We start from the raw sequence: 16,596 nt of genomic DNA, 5'->3' as shown, positions 1-16,596 counted from the left end.
ACTAAGCTGTTAATTTGACTTGTCTACTGTGTTAACATTTGCACTTATGGCCCAAAAACAATGGTGGATTAAAAAAAATACCCCAAAACTGCTGGCTCCTCAGTATAGAAATCAAGGCGATGACACTAGACTGTTCTTGTAGTTGTTGTGCTCTTCACTGGCATGTAGGTGCAGTTAAAATAAAAAGCCATTTGCCCATAAGAATGTCCTTGATGAAGCATTAAAAAGTTATTTTACCACATCTCGACCCTTTAGTGCATGTCTTTGTTAATATTCTAGTTGACAAAATGTAAAGTACAGATAAAGTACTCCAAAGTACCATGGTGTTTCGAGGATAAGTACTTGTGCATTCCTTTGAGTTGCAGGCTGAACTTTTTCGTGGAATGCCGTATTTATTTCAAAGAACAACTAACTATGGTTATCCAAGCTTGGGTTTGGGGCAGAGTTTTTTTTTTTTAATGACTTTGAATTTTACTCTGCTATTCTACCTTTGATTCTTAAATGTTCTATTTTAAGGTACTAGAGAAGGACAGACTCGCCTAATCAGAGATGGGGAGAAAGTCGAAGCCTATCAGTGGAGTGTTAGTGAAGGGAGGTGGATAAAAATCGGTGATGTTGTTGGCTCATCTGGTGCTAATCAGCAAACATCTGGAAAAGTCTTATATGAAGGGAAAGTATGTCAGCTTCTACTTTCTAATTACCATTATCTTAAAGCATTAGACAAAGGTTTTCTTTTCCCTTTTCCCCATGCTAATAAAATTTTCTTTGGTATTTGACATTTAAAAATCCCTTTCTATGGAGAAGATTTCCTCTTTTCCCTGCCTTGAAATTGATTTGTAAAAAAGTTCTTTCCATGTAGGGGAGTTGCATTTAATAGATTGGCCACTGTTTGTCTTTGGGTACTTACCATGTGTAAACTGTTCCCAACCATTTTGGATTAGGAGCTTCTGTGCCACGTTTCACCTAATGCTTTGTGCCTCACTATATTTAACTTGACAAAATATGAGGGCCCCTACAGAGCAGTGCTTATGATGCCAGCATGTTTTGCTGAGTGGGCATGGTAACAGCTAATACTTTGGGCCTTGAGATCAACCAATTAGAAACCCTCCTTTGGCCTTAGAATTAATGTGTAGTTGTAATACATCCCCTGCCTCCACCCCTAGTGAAATTCTAATCTTGCAGCACATGTAGATGGTTGCTATCAATCATCATATGCCAAGTGGAAGATTTTAACATTGCATTTTGGAGAAAGTTTAAGTGTTAGAATAATTATTTTAAAAAGGACATATAACATCTGTGATAAATATGTCATTAATATGAACAGATAAGTTAGTAATCATTTGTCTCCTTTTTGTATTCCTATTGAAGGAATTTGATTATGTTTTCTCAATCGATGTCAATGAAGGTGGACCATCATATAAATTGCCATATAACGTCAGTGATGATCCCTGGTTAACTGCATACAACTTCTTACAGAAGAATGATTTGAATCCCATGTTTTTGGATCAGGTGGCTAAATTTATTATTGATAACACAAAAGGCCAAATGTTAGGACTTGGGAATACCAGTTTTTCAGATCCTTTTACAGGTAAGTTAGGAAAGTCTTCAGTACTTTCGTCAATGTTGGTTGATTTTTTTTTTGCTTTTGATGTGTTTAATATGATTAGCTGTTTAAATAAAAACCAAGATATAAGATCTGTAGCAGGTTTTTACTTTAAATTCGTATTTTTAAACCTCAAATTATATAGTAATTATTTATAGAAACAATTATATGTTCCTTTTCAAGATTTTATTTATCATTTATTTTAGAGAGACTGTGCACATGCGGCGGGGGGGTGGAAGGGGCAAAGAAAGAGGAAGACAAAGAATCTCAAGTAGACTCCATGCTGAGCCTGATGCGGGGCTCTGTCTCACATCCCATGAGAGCATGACCTGAGCTGAAATCAAGAGTTGGATGCTTAACCGACTAAACCACCCAGGCGCCCCTTTTCCCTTTCAAAAATACAGCCACACTGTAAACTAAATAAAATCACGAAAATTTAATTAGTCATATGAAATGAAAAGAAACTCAGAAGTTCCTTTATATAGTTACTCCTTTTTAAAAATACATGTTTTAGTGAATTTTAGTGAACAGAAATTCTTTTCACATGAGGCTAAATTGGTTAGTTGGGCATCAAATCTAGGATTGAACTATGGGTAGTTTTAGTTTACATGTACTTTGTATTCCACATTTTTAAGTCATATATAGTGTTTATAACATAGTTTATAGTGTCTAAAATGTTCTAAATGGGGATTTGAGCGGAGGCAGGGTAGGGAAAAAAAAATGTTATAAATGGTTTTAGGTTCTCAGACCAGTCCATAGATTATAATCCTAGTAGTATTAGTCTGAGTCCTTTTTCCTAGGAAATGGATTATAATACTAGTTGTACTAGCCTGAGTTTTGGGTCCTGGGAACTGAGGCCATGGTACAGGAGGAAATAAATGCTTCCTTTTTTCTCAGGTACAGGGCCAGCAATAAATAAAATTCTGAAATTAGCACTTTATTGTTAATATTTTCCTGTTGTCATTTCTCATGGCATTTTTCATGTGCTAGTGCTCTCCCTTGTTTTACAAGGATTCCATATCCCTTCCTGTCTGCCTCCCTCACAGGTAGTTCATGCTCCTAACTAAATTATCTCTTCTTTCTCTATTTCAAAATTCCATTGCTCATTCACCTAATAAAGCTAATGTCACCTGCATGTTGACTTAAACAGAATTATCAAACTGACTCACTACTGAGTATAAATGATGTAACCCCTCCCAATAGTTGCACTTGACAGGGAAAAAAAATGGGTTTATTATCTGGGTATTCTGTTGGTAGAATTTCAGACTACAGCACAGAAGAGTGAACACACGATCATAGTATTGTGTCAGCTGTTTTGTGGAGCGGAAGACAGATGTTAGAGCAGCTGGCTCCATGTGGAAATCTTAGCTCTGTCTTTTTTTGCTCTTCTGAATCTCTAACTTTATAAGCATCCTTTTGTATATACTTTTTACATATGTCTTATCGTAGACACCTCTGATTATTTCCCTAGAGGTACTAACAAAACATATACTCACACACACCACACATTTGTAAAAGTATAATTGGAAATCTCTTTCCTTTGTGGCAGTCATTGCCTTTGAAAAATTCTCTTCTCCAGTAGGTTGTAAGCTTCAGTGGATACAAGCAATCTTGTTCTCTGCTGGATCCCCAGCACTGCACGCACTATTTGACACATGAGTTAATGAACTCAGGGGTTCTCTAAAAGATTAACATTTGATGCCTGTGGTTCTGATAGCAACAGCAGGAATTCTAGTGAATTTGTATAACAGCAGGAACTGATTACATGTCTATATTATTTAGGTCAGAGACCACCTGTAATTTCTCCTTTTATATTTGAATTTTTAGTTATTTTAATATTTAAAGGCAGTGGCTAACACCTAATAAAGTGATAAAGTTGAGAAAATGAAACTTAGAGAATCACTGAAATTTTAGTTTCTTAGTAGTCTTTCGTACTATAAGATGTGTTGACTAATTTCTGTTATACTGTCATGCGACAGCTTTGCTCTTTTTTTTTTTCTCCAAGCTTAGAGTCTCCTAATGTAAGCATTGTGCTATTTATGAAATTCAAAATTTTGGCATACTTCAGCTTTTCCTTTGTTTGCATGCATAGGTGGTGGTCGGTATGTTCCGGGGTCTTCATCAGGATCTTCCAATACACTGCCTGCAGCAGATCCTTTTACAGGTGGGATGCAGTTTTGATAAATATAGTTTTCTTCACTTAATGTGTAGCATTTTGCAATATATGGCTTTACATTTTGGAGACATCATCTAATAATTAATAATTCCCTTATCTATATTCCAATTTTGATGGATCTCCTTTTCTTTAACTTCTAATTTTTGCTTTTTCCTGGAGTATTTTGTAGTTTTTCTCATGACTTTTAAATAGCATATTATTAGAACTCATCGTTTTCTCCAGTGGTCCTTCCTGCAAGGAGAGCAAGAGTCATTAAGGGCATAGTTTTTAGAGTCAGATAGACCTTTGTTCAAAATCTGGCTCTACCACTTACTTGCTATGAGAAGTTGGCGAGTTGCTTAACCTGTCTGAGCCTATTTTCTTTATCTGTGAAATTAGATAATAGGGGAACCCACCAACCAACACACAGCATGAGTGCTCTTACTGGCGAGATACTCCTGATCACAAGCAAAGAAGGAGCCATGTGAGTCGCTGATATTGGATGAAGTGGTGCAGTCAAGAAGTCTGTTTAATCATATTTTGCCTTAGCGTGGAAGGACACAGTCCACCCAGGATTAGTCTTCTAATCTATGTTATTAATGGCCTTCGTGAAGCCCTGGAAGTGTTGGTGTATCTCTTCACAATGACTTTATTTACCAAGGTATGCATGCCTCAGCATCAACACTACTGGGAAAAAATTGCCAAGCTTGGACTTTAATGCAGCTGAAGAAGTCTGTTTTCAGAGTAGCTTTTGATGTATTTTACGATGTTATTGTTGGATCATCAACCAGAGTTCCTGGACAATATACCCAATTTGGGAAGAGATTTTGGCATTTATGGTATCCACTGGCCTTGCCAACATAGATTCCTGTCTAAACCATAGATTGGACCAACACACAACCTTCGGTCACTATCATGAAGTTGTGAATTGCTCTCAGTGAGCTTCTTCTCTCCTGTGAATGAATTGGTGGCCCAGATGCCCATAGCTGCACCCTGTGCGTTGGTAACCAGTATGCTACAATCACCATCTATCAAGATCAAGCTAAATGTTGTGATGGCACAATGGCTATTAAGGAAACCCTTGATGACATAATGCAATTTAATAAGGTAGTAAGGATCTGAAGAGTAGATAAGAGGTGATGGCTTATTCAGACATAGTAATGCCCTGAAACTTAGAACAGCGTAGTTCACAGATTTCATTAGCAGCTTTTTCTTGGAACAGAAAGAAGCTTCAAGCAATACCATCAAAATCAAGAGAACTCCTGGGGCCGTCTGTCTCACTGTTGCACAATGTCAGTAACTCCGAAGATTCGGTGATTATGGAGATATGCAAGATAGCATACTAAACATCCAAGAGAATTATGTAGTTACTAGGATAACTGAACCACACTATTATAAAAAATAGATAACAGCACCTACATATTGAGATGTTATGAAAATTAAATGGTATAGTACATGTGAAGTGTTTAGCAAAATGCCTGGACTATATTTAAGCCCTCAGTATATTTTGGTATATATTCCCCCAATTTTACCAGTAGCATTGGGGCAAAGAGTTTTTCTCATTCACCTTACAGCTTAAGGTCAATCTTAATTCTCTTTTCTTTTCCTTATTTATGTGCTTCTCAAACTTCTAATGTCAATTAGAATCATCTGGGATGCTTGTTTAACTCATATCATAAGGTCCTTCCCGCAGAGATAATTCTGATACACTAGGTTGGTGAGGAGGTAAAAATACTCATGCCCTGATCTCTCACCCATGGTTTCTGATTAAATGTTCTTTGTTGTTTGCTTTGCCGTTAGGTAATTTTAAAAGCTCCCTATAAGTTTCTAAAGTGAAGCCAATTTGGAGAACCACTAGGCTGTTATTGGTGGGCCTAGGAATCTGCATATTGAACAGGTGACTCTCACGTGGTTGGAGAACCACATTTAGAAAAGTGTAGGATCGTACTTTGCCTTATAATTAATTCCTTGGGCAAGTTATCCAGCCTTCTTCTAAGATAGTAATAATAATGGTATCTAATTGATACTTAAATGAGTATATAAGATGCTTAGCATGCAGGGCACCTGGGTGTTGCAGTCAGTTAAACAACTGGCTCTTGGTTTCAGCTCAGGTCATGATTTCAGGGTCATGAGATTGAGCCCCACCTTGGGCTCTGCCCCCAGCAGAGTCGGCTTGGGTTTCTCTCTTCCTCTCCCTTTGCCCCTCCCCATGCGCGCACGCGTGTGCAGATGCGCGCGCGCGCGCTCTCTCTCTCTCTCTCTCCCCCCTTTCTCCTACAAATAATAAATAAATCTTTTTTAAAAAGATGCTTAGCATGCTACCTAGCATATTAGTAAAAACTCAACAAAGCCTCTTATTCTGTGTTCTTCGTTATTTTAATCTATTTACATCTGCAGTTTGGGGTTTTTTTTCTTCTGTATAGTTTGCTTTTTCGGTATGTGTTACACCAGTTATACCAACGCCTAGATATTAAATTAAGAGGGGCTGGAAAAGTAGCTCATCTTTCTTCTTTCCACAAAGGCTGATCAGGTCTTTGAACATCTCCAAATCCTGCTGATTCTTTCTCTACACTGGTTTTTCATGTTCCTTTCTTTCCATTTTCAATGAGACATCCACAAGTAGGATCTCAAATATGAGACAGAGCTATTATCATTAGCATCCCTAAATCTTACCTAGTCTCTTTTTTGCTTATGTGTTAGCTAATCCTATTTCAGTAGAATAGTGTTCACATTTTTTTTTTGTTTTTAAGTTTTTAACATTTTCTTTTTAAGTAATCTCTGTACCCAGTGTGGGACTTGAACTTACAACCCTAAGATCAAGAATCTAATGCTCTACCAACTGTGCCAGCCAGGCACCCTGTGTTTACATTTCATTATGGAAATCTTTTAATTTCTTCTCTCCAATTCACTAATGCTTTTTCAATTCATTAGCATCTGTAATTATAATGTATAAGGCATCTAATGTTTATTTTGTAATTTGAGAATTACTTTTAAGACTAACATTTATCACCAACTATATGCCAGGTACTATTCTAAATTAATTTATAGCCCATTTATTATGTATATAAAGATGCCGTTCTGAAGTGTGACTCATAATGAAAATAAGTTATTCTTTGTAGAGAGGAGCATTTTGAACTTTAATTTGCAGTTACCTTTGCTTACTAGATGTGTTACTACATTTTAGGTGGTGGTCGTTATGTGCCAGGGTCTGCCAGTATGGGAACTATCATGGCTGGAGTTGATCCATTTACAGGTACACACTTTTCATTTCTTCTTCTTCTTCTTCTCCTCCTCCTCCTTTTTTTTTTACATTTTTAAAATTCACTGAAAGTTTTATTTAATGAAAGATTGAGAAAACTGGTATCTTTTTCTTGCTAGAGAACTTTTCATATGGTAGATTAAGAGCAAACTTCTTGACCTGGCTTTTTTTTTTATTTTTTAAAGATTTTATTTATTTATTTGACAGAGAGAGACACAGCAAGAGAGGGAACACAAGCAGGGGGAATGGGGGGGGAGTAGGCCCCCCGCCGAGCAGGGAGCCCAATGTAGGGCTTGATCCCAGGACCCCGGGATCATGACCTGAGCTGAAGGTAGACGCTTAACGACTGAGCTACCCAGGCGCCCCTTGACCTGGCTTTTAGAATGTTCTCAGAATTGTGTCATACTGCATATGGGACTCATGTAGGAAACTTTAAAAAACCTCATCTCCAGAGAAGCTCACTGAGTCTATTACTGCTCTGGTTTGAGGCCTTGGCAAGTGTAGTTTTCATAATCTTCCAATGTGATTCTAATGTGTAGCCAGGATTGAAAATTGCTATTCTGTCATAGGTCTGGTTTTCTCACTACCCTTATAAAAACTGAGTTTTTTTGCATCTCTCCTTTGTTCATTCTTAATGTATTGAGAATGTTATTCAGGGACGCCTGGGTGGCTCAGTTGGTTAAGTGTCTGCCTTTGGCTCATGTCATGATCCTGGGGTTCTGGGATTGAGTCCTGCATTGGGCTCCTTGCTCAGCGGGGACCCTACTTCTCTTTGTGCCTCTGCCACTCCCCCTGCTTACATTCTCTCTCTCTCTCTCTCTCTGTCAAAATAAAAATCTTAAAAAAGAGAGAATGTTATTTACTATGCTACATGTTGTTCTGTTTAAGAGGATCCAGAAAATAAATTGCTTTTCTGATTTAGGCCTATGCTATCTGGCCTTCTGACCAATTAATTTTTCTTTTTTATTCTTAGTATCTTGCCTAGAGTCTGACACATCTTACTTGTTCATCATCGTTGACTATAGGCAGACATGCTTCCCTCTGTATTGACTATTAATAAGATGCAGAACTAAATTTGTAGTTCACCTTTTGCCATATGTTTTCCCCTACTTGTTATTTTCTTCAAGAGACTAATATATGTGGAACATATATGTTCTTGACCATAATAAAATATATACTTACGAACCAGCACTCTACTTAAGAACTAACTTGGTATGTGATGATTTTTGTAAGCTGTTTTTTCATTGCAAAAGTAACATTGGTGGTGTTGAAATATAACATAATGATTAAGATTGAGGACTCTGGAGTGAGAATGCTTAGATTCAAATCTCTGTTCCACTACTTTTTACGTGTTTTGCCTTGAGCGAGTTATTCTGTTTCTGTGCCTCTACTTTTCTCATTTGTAAAGTTGAAGTAATGTCTACCTCATGGAGTTGTTAAGAGCTTAAAATTAAAATGTGTATGAAGCACTTTATACAGAATAAATGCTTAGTAATTGTTAGCTGTACCTGTTGTATTAGAAAAGAGTCTAAAGTTAACCATGCTTCCTGTCATTTTTCAGAAGTTATAGTTTTTAACAGTTTGGTGTATATACTGAGCCTTATATACCTTAGTCAAACTTATTGTCATCTCTTACTTAGACAAATGAAGTAATAGCCTCCAAATTGGTTTCTCCATGGTCCCTACTGCAGCCAGCAATCATTTTATGGTCGAGCTTTGTTTATACTCCTCCCTTGATTAAAATCCATTAATGGTTTCCCATTGAAAATTTTTTTTGGCTTGTATCACCTTCCTCTCTGCCTTTTTTTCCTGCCCAGCCATACTGGCCTGTGTCAGTTTCTTGAGCGTCCCATGTTATTTTCTACCTCAGGAGTTTGGTAGATGCTGTTCTATTTTAGAATACTTGAGCCCTTTGCTTTGTTATTTAGCTCACAAATTATTGTTTGGCTTTTTCCTCCGTTTTCTTTTTTTATTTAATTTTGTAATATAGTATTTATTAAATGAAATTTCCTAGATGCTCACATATGCCCTTTGCTGGATCACTTACTCTATGATAAGCTCACATTGCACCCTATACTTTTCCTTCTTATTTTACTTAATTGTTTGGACAGTATTTGATTTGCATTCTCCTTACCACAACTAGACTCTGATGACCAGGACTTTAGGCAATGTCTTTTAGCTCATCTTTGATCATATCAATAAATATTTATGCTTTATAAGCAATTAAAATTAATTTTGTGTATTTATCTCATAACTTAATCTTTACCTACCTTATTCCTGTTTCTGATATATTCAGAAAATCAAAATATTTTATACGTATTTTTGCAAAATACCTTAATTTTTGCATTGGAACAAAAATAAATTAAGATTTGGAATGCAGGTAAAATACAAATTAGGTTTCAATTATACTTTAATTGACTTTAGTCACTATGTATGGTGCTAAATTTTCATCCTGTACCAGTTGTTTGTGAGACACTGCATTTTGGTTACTATAATAGGGACTTAGGAAATAAAAATGTATAAAAGACTAGGACCTTTTGCCTTCAGGAACCTACATCTTGGGATTTATTGAAATGATGGAGATTATATGGTCTTAGTCTTTCTCTGACTTACTTCACTTAGCATAATACGTTCTCTTGCTCCATCCACATCATTGCAAATGGCAAGATTTCACTCTTTTTTATGGCTGACTAATATTCCAGTGTGTGTGTGTGTGTGTGTGTGTGTGTGTGTGTGTGTGTGTGTGTATACACACCACATGTTCCTTATGATTTCACTCGTAATGTGGAATTTAAGAAACAAATGAGCAAATGGGAAAAAGAGAGTCAAACCAAGAAACAGTCTTAACCATAGAAAACAAACTGATGGTTACCAGAGGCGAGGTGGGTGGGGGGATGGGTTAAACAGGTGACGGGGATTAAGGAATGTATTGTGATGAGCATCAGGTGATGTATGGAAGTGATGAATCACTGTATTGTACACCTGAAACTAATATTACACTTTGTTAACTGGAATTTGAATAAAAACTTATAAAAATAAATTAAATGATGGAGAAAATGACAATGCCTACTGTATCATTTGGAATAAGCAGTAAAAGACACGAGAAGAAAGAGACAATATGCCTTAAGATGGGAATGGAAGGTTTCATAATTGTTATGTACTCTCTGATCTTTTAAAACTTTGTAATTTAGGTTGAATCTTAGAAGTAGGAGAGATGTAGAGAATATGAAATGGAAAGGCTTTTGTTTTTCATTTAAGCTCCCAGTCCAAAAACTAAAATTTATTATATCAACAAATATAAACCATATATAAAATCTTATGATTTTCTTTTTTCTGAGGTTGTTTTATTGCATGCACTGAGTAGTTACATATCTCAATAATTGTTAAAACAAAGTCATACAATTAAAAGAATCTCAGTTTTGTCTACTCCTTATGACTTTCATCATCTTCTGTTCTGTAAATAGGGAATAGTGCCTACCGATCAGCTGCATCTAAGACAGTGAATATTTATTTCCCTAAAAAAGAGGCTGTTACTTTTGACCAGGCAAACCCTACACAAATATTAGGTAAGTGCATTTTAATTATATAGTTTTTTCACATATCCATAGACTCTTTGCAGTGCACTCAAGACTGTTTCTCCTCCTCACATGAGCTAGGAACTGGGTGCTTACATGATAGAGACTTCTGTTGTGGGATTACACAACTGCGTCGACTACAAATACACAGTCTGATAATGGACCCTTAATACTTTCAAGAAGCCTTATACAAATATAAGGTAAATGCTTTATGATGATTTTAATGAAAAAAAAACTAAAAGGGAAAAATAGAAATCCCATTCCCTAAGATCTTAATGTTTTTGGGAAAAAAAATAATGAAAACGAATGAGTAAAGCATTTAAACAATAAAAATTTTCTCTTAAAAAAAATTAGTGGCCCTTAGAAATAATAATAAAAGGCTGTTCAGATTGTCCATTAAGAATGAAACTGCTCAGTTGACTTTCAATGCTTTTTCTGTTAACTTTTTTCCTCTCAAAACAAAATGATAGTTGTATTTTGGACTGAGAATACTAGCTCTTTGCCACTACTACTTCATGAGAATTGAGATAAGGTAACATATACACCTCAGTATAATCCGAGGGGGAGGGGTTGGTCAGAATTAACCTTTGTACCATATTTATAAAAATCATTGGTAAGGGGTGCCTGGGTGGCTCAGTCAGTTAACCTTCTGACTCTTGGTTTTGGCTTAGGCCATGATCTCAGGGTTATGAGACAGCCTCATGTCGGGCTCCACACTCAGCAGGGAGTCTGCTTGAGATTCTTTCTCTCCCCCAACCCCCTGTCTCTTACTCTGTCTCTAAAATAAATAAATCTTTTAAAAAAATTGTTTCATGAAGTGTGAATATGGTAACAAAAGGCAGTATTTCCATTAAATATGTTTTTAAAGTAATGTGATGTCAAATGTGCATATGGAAATAAGTCAATAAATTAAATATTATAAATAGACATTTAACGCTTCAGTTAATTCATTAACAGTCATAGAAGTTGACATAAGTTGGCTAAAAGTTGTTATAATTTTTTCTTTGAGAAAATAGAGGATTGACCTATACTTGGGTATAATGACATGATATTGCTTTGAAAACCAAAATGATTACAAGTATGATCTACTTTAAAACTTACTTGAAGCAGAAAGTTTCATAAGATCTTAGAAAATAACAGTTAAATAAAAGTCATCACAGTAGCCTTTCTTTTTCTCTACTGTGCTCAACTATAAACATTCACAGGCCTTATCCTTAATTTATGGTCTTTGATAATTGCCATGAAAAGTCTTAACTTCCCCATGGGGTATGGTGGAATACTCTTATTGAAAATTTTGACATTTGGCTAATTACAGTTAGAAAATTTTGAAAGTTTGGGTTTGGGTTCTAGGTAAACTGAAGGAACTTAATGGAACTGCACCTGAAGAGAAAAAGTTAACTGAGGATGACTTGATACTTCTTGAAAAGATACTGTCTCTCATATGTAATAGTTCTTCAGAAAAACCCACAGCCCAGCAACTTCAGATTTTGTGGAAAGCTATTAACTGGCCTGAAGGTATGGAAACAGTCTTTAAAATGTAATTAGAAAGCAGTAAGCGTATCTTTTCATTTCTGTCAGTATTACTGGTGTTTCTAGATTGAGTAAAAGTTATCCTGGGTAATTGTAATTCATAGTCTTGATTTGGCCACATGCCTCATGAGAATCTGAAGAGAATGTAACGATCCCCACACATGTACCATTTCGTATGCCATTTTATAGCATTTGTGGATCCCCTGCAAACCACCCAAGAACGTTTTGTGACCTATTAACCCCAGGCTACAACCGTTTGCTATAATTATTTTTTTAACTCACTTAATTCCTTTTAAATTCCAAAAGTGTCCTCTTCCTTATTACTTTTTCATGCTATTGATTAGAGAAGAAAAATCATTTGTCCGGCTTAATATCCCATATTGTGAATTTGGCGTATGACTTAATGTGTTCCACTATGTAGTTCCTGCTAAACATAATTAGATTCTGGTTCAATAGATTTTTTTTTAGATGAATATCCTTTATAAATAATGCTGCATACTACCTTTATATCACAGGGCACATAATTTCTGGATTCTTTTAGTGATGCTAAGATTATAGAGTGGATTCATTCAGATGGTATCTGCCCATTCCTTTGAATGTAAAGCCCTCCACCAACCTGTAAGCATCCTATTAGCATCTGTCAACTGGAATTCTATTAAAAAAGCTTTCCCTCTTGGGGCGCCTGGGTGGCCCAATCAGTTAAGCTCCTGACTCTTGATTTTGGCTCAGGTCATGATCTCAGGGTTGTGAGATCTAGTCCCAAACTGGCCTCTGCACTAGGCGTAGAGCATGCTTAAGATTTTCTCCTCCCTTCCCCTACCCGACTCCCAGTCACACACATGTGCGTGCTCTCTCTTAAAAAAAAAAAAAAAAAGGAATACTTTTAAAAAAAAAGCTTTTCCTCTTCAACTCTCTGGTCTTATAGGAACTCTCTGGTCTTACAGGATTTTTAAAAGCAAGGTCCCCATCCCATTCATTCCACTAGGATTTATTGAATACTCAATATGTATCAAGCTAGATAATAACCCATTAAAATTATCTTTAAAGTGTATATGATCTTGTAGCGATAAATTCAGTCTCTATAAATATGAAAAATTAACAAAACTTTTAGAAATATACATATTTTGTAAAGCAGGCACATGGTTTTTAACATTTTCTGAAATGGTCGTGTGTTAATGAAATAAGATTCTTAAAACTGAGTAATAGTCATAGGAATTTTCTGGGTTTTTATAAACATTAATGAATTTTTCTTTTTAATAGATATTGTCTTTCCTGCACTTGACATTCTTCGGTTATCAATTAAACATCCCAGTGTGAATGAGAACTTCTGCAATGAAAAGGAAGGGGCTCAGTTCAGCAGTCATCTTATCAGTCTTCTGAACCCTAAAGGAAAGCCAGCAAACCAGCTGCTTGCTCTGAGGACTTTTTGCAATTGTTTTGTTGGCCAGGCAGGACAAAAGCTCATGATGTCCCAGAGGGAATCACTAATGTCTCATGCAATAGAACTGAAATTAGGGAGCAATAAGAACATTCACATTGCTCTGGCTACACTGACCCTGAACTATTCTGTTTGTTTTCATAAAGACCATAACATTGAAGGGAAAGCTCAATGCTTGTCAGTAATTAGCACAGTCTTGGAAGTTGTACAAGACCTAGAAGCTACTTTTAGACTCCTTGTGGCTCTTGGGACACTTATCAGTGATGATTTAAATGCTGTACAGTTAGCCAAGTCTTTAGGTGTTGATTCTCAAATAAAAAAGTATGCCTCAGTATCAGAACCAGCTAAAGTAAGTGAATGCTGTAGACTTATCCTAAATTTACTGTAACAATGGGGACGGGGCTGAGATTTTAAATTGATTACTGTTTTTTCTCAACGTTTTACATGTCTGATTACAGATGGTTAAAAAAAAAAAGGCTGTGGATTTAAGTAAAATTCCAGATCTTGTAAAGTGGGGGGTAAGAGGAGATAAAGAAGAAATAAAATTTTTGCACTGATGAACTGTGAGATTTTCCTGTGTGATGTGGGTAAGTTTTCAGGAGTTTAGAAACAAATTAAGAATGAGCCAAAATCAACAACAACACAGTTGCTACAGTGGCATAATGTTCATACCTTTGCCACATAAGATAAGAACATTTATTTATATAATCTGCTTCTACTACTTATATACCCTAAACTGTTACTTGTCAGTGGTTGTCTTTTATTTAACTTCTGCTCTACTCATTTTCATTGCTGATTCTTTCAACAGCACTGATACATTTCAAGGTCTTATTTTAGCATAAGTACTTTAGAATTTTCAAAAATTAAGTTTGTTATAAATTATTCCATATATCGGGTGCCTGGGTGGCTCGGATGGTTAAGCGTCTGCCTTCGGCTCAGGTCATGATCCCAGGGTCCTGGGATCGAGTCCCGCATCGGGCTCCCTGCTCCTTGGGAGCCTGCTTCTCCCTCTGCTTCTCTTTCTCTCTCTCTCTCTCCTCCTCTGTCTCTCATGAATAAATAAATAAAAATCTAAAAAAAAAAAAATTATTCCATATATCGAAAAGATGTAAAATAATTTCTTCATTTAAGTTACTTGTAAATAGAAATTATGTTTGATGGCTTATTTTTAATTGATGGAAAAGCAACTTACTAAGCTGCATTAGGTTGTGTATCAGTTCAGACAGATGAGACCCCAAATTAACTCCAGGCTTATGATCCATTTTATTTTGCCCCTCTCTATTTGAGGTAACTTCATTATTTTTGGTCATTTCCATTGTCTCAAAGGGAATTTGGAATGTGGTGAATTTTATCAAGCAACTGCAAGCAATAACGATGTTATTGGCAAGTCCAGAGCCTATCATGTAAAAGTATTTTTGAGCTTCTAACATGATCCAGGCACTATGCTAACCACTTTGATATTTAATTTCCAAAACCCCTTAGATGAAGGATGATGGTGTCTCTATTTTCAGAAGTAAATATAATGGGAGGAATCATGATAGGAGAAACAAAGAAAAGTGCATACCATACTATACTTTCTAGACAGAGGAATCACAAATTTGTCTCTGAACATCCTAGCAATTAACACAAAGGAGGAACCAGCACTTTAATTACATAATTTAATGTGTTTACAAGAACTTGAGCTTCTTAAGAGAAGCAGAACTATTCCTATTTTTAAAAGTGGGAAAGATCTTTTCACAAAGAGCACTTTGCCTAAGATAGTGAGCAGCATTCTCAACATTTATGGTATACAGAACCATCAATTTACTGGCTTAATGACAAATTGCAAAGAACAGTTCTTCCCCAATAAGGGAGGAAGGATTTTTGATCATCTGGATTGATTCAAGGAAAAATTTGGAATATCAAAAAAGAATCGGTAAAATATAAATATGGGGAATGTGTATTTTGCTGAGTATGAAATTGCAACTTTCTGATGTGTACTCAGACTTTAAAAATTCTGTTGGCTGGCTCCATTAGGAACCTTTGCTTTACTCTTTGTTGAATTGGGATTTAGATGGTTAAGTCAAAGTTTTAAATGGCAAAGTTAAGAGTTTAACCCAGGTCAGCCTGGTTCCATTACAATACACTGCTTTCTTGTTAACATGTCCAGTCTAGCATGGAGTTTTAAGTACAAACAATTTATCTACAATATTTTGAAATACGAGGTAGAATCTTTGAATGATGGGAGGACATTAAGAATGTGAGTTCACTCTTCAAAATGTAAGGGGTGGCAAATTGTAAACACTGTTTGCTTCGTATAGTGTACAAGTCTTTACAACAACTTTTATAATATCAGTATTTCATGTTTATTGAAGAAAAAATACAAAATACAATTTATCTAAAGAAAAAAAAATCCCACTTGAAAAATAAGTGTTATATGATGGTTTTGTGATATTTTAAAGTCTTTCAGTTAAACTTTTTTCCATGTTCCCTTAATATTTTTTTGTTTATATAAAAACATACATTCATTGAATAAAACACACACATCAAATAAAAATTGCCTGTAATCCCACTACCCAGAGAGAACCATTCTTAACATCTTGTGGCATATTGGTAGGTGTGTAAATGTGTTGTTTTTGTCTTAAAAGACTGTGATACACATTGTTAAATAACCTGATTTTTAAGCTTGCCATTATATTAGTATGCATACCTCCACCTTAATAAATATAGTACATTATATGGATCTATCCATTTCCTATTATCTGATACTGTTTTCAATTTTCAGCTATCATCAGTGCTCAAACATCCTAAGTGTCTTACTAGTTCCTTAGGCTACATTTTATACATGGAATTGGTGGGCCAAATTAATGCACATTCTTTAGACTTGATACATGCTGTCAAGTCACTTCCAATGGTAAAAGTCTTGGAGTTAATGTCCATATTGCATTTGAAACACAGTTGCTTGCAAAAGACATGTTATCATTGCCTTGATTTCAGAACTATTAGCCTCCATCTGGCATCACAGTTTTTAAATGAGCATGCTTCTGTTGTGATCCC

At 35.8% G+C, this 16,596-nt stretch overlaps 1 protein-coding gene across 2 annotated transcripts in view; it reads left to right on the top strand.

Annotated features, from left to right (window-relative positions):
- Nucleotides 1-14,121, top strand: part of PLAA (phospholipase A2 activating protein) — a 35,380-nt gene extending 21,259 nt beyond the window's left edge. For both annotated transcript variants that reach the window (XM_028115237.2, XM_028115238.2), the window contains exons 8-14: nt 517-674; nt 1,369-1,588; nt 3,696-3,767; nt 6,943-7,011; nt 10,482-10,583; nt 11,943-12,107; nt 13,383-14,121. In XM_028115237.2, coding sequence (XP_027971038.1) covers nt 517-674; nt 1,369-1,588; nt 3,696-3,767; nt 6,943-7,011; nt 10,482-10,583; nt 11,943-12,107; nt 13,383-13,948 — 1,352 coding nt within the window. In that variant the 3' untranslated portion in view covers nt 13,949-14,121. The remainder of the gene's footprint in view (nt 1-516; nt 675-1,368; nt 1,589-3,695; nt 3,768-6,942; nt 7,012-10,481; nt 10,584-11,942; nt 12,108-13,382) is intronic.
- The last annotated feature ends 2,475 nt before the right edge of the window (nt 14,122-16,596 follow it).

This window comes from Eumetopias jubatus, unplaced genomic scaffold (genome assembly GCF_037043125.1).
Source record: "Eumetopias jubatus isolate StellerSeaLion01/CBP00866 unplaced genomic scaffold, mEumJub1_p1.0 scaffold_15, whole genome shotgun sequence".
NCBI classification, from domain to species: Eukaryota; Metazoa; Chordata; class Mammalia; order Carnivora; family Otariidae; genus Eumetopias; species Eumetopias jubatus.
This window is presented reverse-complemented; position numbering and strand designations above follow the sequence as displayed.